The sequence below is a fragment of the Lepidothrix coronata genome, unplaced genomic scaffold, assembly GCF_001604755.1.
Source record: "Lepidothrix coronata isolate B3197 unplaced genomic scaffold, Lepidothrix_coronata-1.0 Scaffold92, whole genome shotgun sequence".
In the NCBI taxonomy this organism is placed as follows: Eukaryota; Metazoa; Chordata; class Aves; order Passeriformes; family Pipridae; genus Lepidothrix; species Lepidothrix coronata.
The window spans coordinates 685,613-690,762 of NW_016690272.1; the positions used below are offsets into that span (position 1 = coordinate 685,613).

A 5,150-nucleotide genomic window follows, 5' to 3' on the forward strand; every position below is an offset into this window, starting at 1 on the left:
ATTTTCCATGTTCCTATACAACCTCAGCCTCTCAGAGAATGACTTATTGATTTTAATAATGCCTTTTACCCTGCTGCTTTGGTATGTTGGCTTCCCCTCTGCAGCCCTTCCTCCCAGCTTCCAAAATCTGTTTGTTTTCCTAGTTTCCATGCCGCCTGCAGGAATTCTGCTCTCTTGACTTCCCACTTGGGTGTTTGTTGTATATGTTCTGTATAGGAAACATTCCTCTATATTGCACAGAGATACTCCAGGAACACCCAGAGTGCAGGGAGAAAATGTGACCCTCCAGAGGAGGTGGTCACAGGTTCAGATGTTTCTGGAGTGGCACCGGCAGGATTTAGACCTCGAGGTGTCTGTAACATTCATGACTCTGGTTTCAGAGTTTAACAGCATAAATATGTTGGGGTTTGTCAGCCCAGCTGGCAGGCTGCTCACTTTCAGAGCTTTTTCTGTGTGCTTGTTCAGGTGAGGATGGAGCACTGGGAGCTTTTGTAGACCTGCAGAGGGGTATCTTAGGGCCTGGGGGGAGAGAAAAAATGAATGTTTCATTAAAGCAGTGCAGTGAAGTGAACCAGAGTGTGTGTGTGCAGGGCAGGAGCCGCTGCAGTGCTTAGCTGAGAGCAGCACCTCTGAGTGTTTATCCTCTTTGAATAGATGTGCACTGTGTGGTTTTACAGAAATATTATTAAAATTAAAAAATATTAATTGCCCAGATGCATTTCTGGGAGGGAGAAGAGATGCAGAGCGCTGATGTTCCTTCTGGGACTGTTGGGATTCTGGATCAGAAAGTGAAATAATTTCTCAGCTGAGAGCAGAAACAGCACATGATTGACAGAGTGGCTGTTGGCAAGCAAAACCTGGAGCTCACCTAGTTCCAGTATTTACAGCGCTTTCATCCCCAGCACTTTTAAGCTCACCCAGTTCCAGTATTTTGGTCTGGGTGTCTTGGCCACACAGTACCTTCACTGGCCCTTCATCCAGTACCAAGGTGCTGGCTGAGATACCAGAGAATAAATCACGTGACACAACATTTTTCAGCTTTTTCTGCTGAGCAAATAGACACAACAAATGTGAGGCTTTAGAAAGAGTTAACTCTGAGATCACTTATTTTAAAAAGAAATTACTTGTTCAACGCACATAATCGATACCAGTATAAAACGGGTCTGTATTTTTTCCCATGCAAGAATGACAAAAGCTGTTGTGCCGTCCTCCAAATCTGCTTTGGCAACTGTAAACCACCCTCATTTTATTAAACAGCTCTCTTTCCTCCTAATATATACAGAACTGTTTGCTGTGTAAACATCTTAACTGCACATCTGCTTTTCCCCAGATATAAAACACAGTTAACTTTTTGCCCCGCTCACTGAGGCCGCTCACTTTTTTCTGCTGGCCAGATGAAATAAAAACTGGGTTTTGCAGCAGATGCAGCCCAGCTCAGTTTGGAATCCTGCAGGTGTTCCCCCAGCTGGGAAGTGTGGAAACGTGCCATTTCGCTGAGATGATGGGGAGGTTTAGATATGTGAGGGCGTTAAAAATAATTCTCCCTGTTAACAGTGGGCTTTGTCCCTGGTGGGCTCCATGTGCTCCACAGCTGACTGGGGCAGCAGCTGTTCTATATTTTAATGGGAGAGTTATAAAGTTAGAAACATGGACGAGCATTCAAAACACAAGCAACTCTTCGCAGCCATGGAAACGGGATTCAACAATAAACTCGCATTTGTGAGCCTTCCAAACAAAATAATCCCACTGCACTGCCTTCAGGTGGTCTCAGGGAAGTGAATGAACTTGCATTTTGATTTCCTTAAGTTCTGTTTTCTCAAAGTCCTGTTGTTTTTACTCTTTTCTCCCTGTTTTCTATTTCGAAGAAGATACCAAACTTTGCATGCGATCCTGATTTAGGTTCTTCTCCAACACTGACAGATTTATAGGAGAATCTTTCCTGGGGTGTGTTATTGGTAATGGTCATGCTGGTAGGATATAGAGAGGGCTGAGCAAACACTCTGCTCTCCTATAATTCCTCGGGATTTCAGTGTTCTCTATAATCCAAGTAGCTCTTGAAACTCTTGCTGCACGTTTGCTGCAGCTCTGTGTGTTTTGGGGGGAGCAGATGGAGCTCTGCTTGCCTGGAGGATTGGAGGGACCTGTGGCTTTCCCTCCTACCAACACACAGGGGTTTTTTTTTGGTGTACAGTGGTGAAAATGATGTAAATATTGGCAGGTCATGAAGCTAGAGTAAATCCTTGGGGCAGCTTGGGGACTCCAGGGCTGATTTGTGGTTGCTTGATTTGCTCCAGATGCCCTGGAAGTCCTGGGATTGAAGGGGGAAAAGCCACTTGAGCCTCCTCTGGGCACCTGCCGAGAGAGAACTGCCCATTTTAAACCCAGAAGCAACAAAACCTTTTGTTGCTTGGTGTGGGCAATGGTGAATTCCACAGTTTGGAAGTTAAAAGTTTGAGTAAAAGAGCAGTGTTCATGCTGGGGGTGAGGGGGGAGGCTTGGAGGACAGCACAGCTCCTTTGTGGGGAGAGGAAAATGTTAGTTAACAAACTAAGTGTGGAGGTGAGGAATTGCATGGAGAGGGAGGAGGAGGAGGAGCAGAGATTTTGCTCAGTACATGTGTGGAATGAGGAGCTGCCTTTCCAACCCAGTGGATTTGTGGTGATGAATGGGGAGGAATCTCTGTGGGGAGAGGAGGGAGCTTCCCACAAGCCAAACCCTGGATCAGAGACTTTTCACCACGGAAAACTCCGGTTAAATCCCTCCCTCTGGAATGGAGTTTTGCTGTCAGTAAAACCAAAGCTCAGTGGGCAACAGGTTTGTCCTTCTGCAAAGGAATTACTTCTTTAGTCTTCCAAGAACTGCACAGACTCAGATCTGGATCATTCTGGCTTTGCAGACTCCCCCAGTACCTGACAGTAACAAACCACCTCAAAATAGACTCGGTACAATATGGTAAGAGATCTTTATTTAAAAATTTTGTACATCAAAGGATTAACTGCTACATTTTTTTTTTTTAAACAAGAAATAAGATTTTACATATTACAAAAGATGTTATTAGTTCTTGAAAATTAGAAATAAATTTTATGAACACTGTACATGATACATCTGAGTTGTAAGAGCAGGAACAGGACCGAGTGCCTGGAAGTGATATAACTTAATAAGGAAATGCACTCCATTCTTAGTATACAACATAATACTTCTGGAAAAATAGTATGTTAAGTTCTGTCTGAAAATGCTGCATCCCAGTAACTACCAACAGTGTTCTCAGGAGTGTTCTCATGGACATTTGTGCCCTGCCCGGGATTTTTTCCATTTGGAGTTTCTTTCTTTGTTGGAGGAACGTTCTTCCTATGGTCCATTTTTCTTGGAGGGAGCAGGATGTTATTCTGTGGCATGGTTAACACAATCTGCATACAAAAACCTGATGCAAAGCATTTCTCACAGTGTAACTTCACCTCCAACCCAGATTAGAAAAACTCACTGTGATAGCACATAAATGCCTACAGAAATAGATTTTTTTATTGCCTGTTACCTTTTGTTACAAAGTAGTTAAAAAGAAGAAATATATTTCAGCTTATGGGATAACCGTTACTTTGTGTTATCATTCAGACTACATAATTTTTTTTCTTTTTTTGAGATTCAGTGTAGCTGCATTAGAATTTAAAATAAAAAAAAAAAAAACAACACAGAAGATCACTTTTAAATGGCATGACCTATTTGGCTGGGGAGGGGGCGTGAGGTTGTACAGGGTACTATGAACATACAGTTCTCATACAAAAGCGTAGTATGGATCTAGTCCAAGGAAGGTAATAAAAAACCCAAGATTTAAATCTTTATACACAAAGTGACAATGCCCATGTTATACTATGGAACACATCTACTAACTGGGAATTACAGGCGTAATGCGTGAATAAAAGATACCGACTTACTAAACGAAATTTTTTTTTTCCTTTTTTTTCTTAAAAAAAAAAAAAAAAAAAAAGAGAGCGAAAATCTATAAATAAAATAGTAAGTGCTTTCTCTCAGGTAATATCTTTGGCTGCGGCGGTGCCGGGGGGCGCGGGGTCCCCTAGAAGGCGTAGGGCCCCACGATGATGGTTAGCCGCAGCACCGAGCTCGTGCGGTAGTTCAGGCTGTTCACCGTCAGCATCTCCAGGTCCACGATGTGCTCGCGGGGCCCCGCCAGCGACTTCACCAGCACCAGCATGGCGCTCACCGCGCTCGTTTGCTGCGGGGACAACAGAGCTGGGCTCAGTCACACGTCCCCCGGGCCTCACCCGGGCTCACAAACACGGGGCAGGGCTGCTTGGAGTGTTTTGGGGCGGCCCTGACTCGTCCCACGCCCGGCCTGGCTGCAGGGAAAGCTTCGCCTGACCCAGAGGGGGAAACTCTTTGTTTTTATCCCTATCTATCAGCTTTTAAAATGGAGAGAATCAGTAAAAGAAGAGGCTTAATGTCTTTAACAAGGGGTGTTGCTGAGGGGAACTGTCATCTCATGGCTCGTTCTCCAGAAGTCGTGCTCTCCTCGTAAACTCTGGGAGTCTTTGCCACTGGGCTGTACCTACTGCCATCCCCACCCTGTACTGCTCCAAAACTTGCTTCCCAGGCTGGGCTGGTGCTCCTGGGGAGGCCTTGGCCATGGCATGCTGCTGCTTTGGTAAATGGCATTGTCATTCCCAGGTGATGATAAAAGGGAAAACTCCCTCTCTCCCTTTGCCTACTGCAAATATTTTCTCACCATATCACAGGAGTGGGGTGTGCAGATGAACCCAATGCATCTGCTGTATCCAAGACCCAGCTCAGAGCTTGACTAAACCAGTAGGAATAACTTCCCAGTAAGCCTTTGTTTACCACAGTCCCCTGGCAGGAATAAACACGTGCTTCCTTATTTAAGGCCTGTGCTTCCTTATTTAAGGCCTGTGATTTCTTTTTGGGTGCAACAAGAGGAGGTTGGAATTGTTACTCTAAGAGTCAGTCTGAAGGTTAGACTGGGGGCTAACCCAAGTGAGACCTGGAATGATTTTGTTCTTATTCTAAGCAAAGAACTGTTTGCATTTTGGGGGTGGTGATGGGGTTTTGGTGTGTAATAAATCCAGGGAAAAGCACTGGATTATAGGCTTATGTCAGAACAAGTGAGATTTAGATGAGCA

General features: G+C 44.6%; 1 protein-coding gene across 1 annotated transcript in view; it reads right to left on the minus strand.

Moving 5' to 3' along the window:
- Positions 1-2,946: 2,946 nt before the first annotated feature.
- EFEMP1 (EGF containing fibulin like extracellular matrix protein 1) overlaps positions 2,947-5,150 on the minus strand; it is a 40,038-nt gene continuing 37,834 nt past the window's right edge. Inside the window, exon 9 of the mRNA XM_017821743.1 lies at positions 2,947-4,245. Within this exon, the coding sequence (XP_017677232.1) occupies positions 4,070-4,245 (176 nt within the window). The 3' untranslated portion in view covers positions 2,947-4,069. The remainder of the gene's footprint in view (positions 4,246-5,150) is intronic.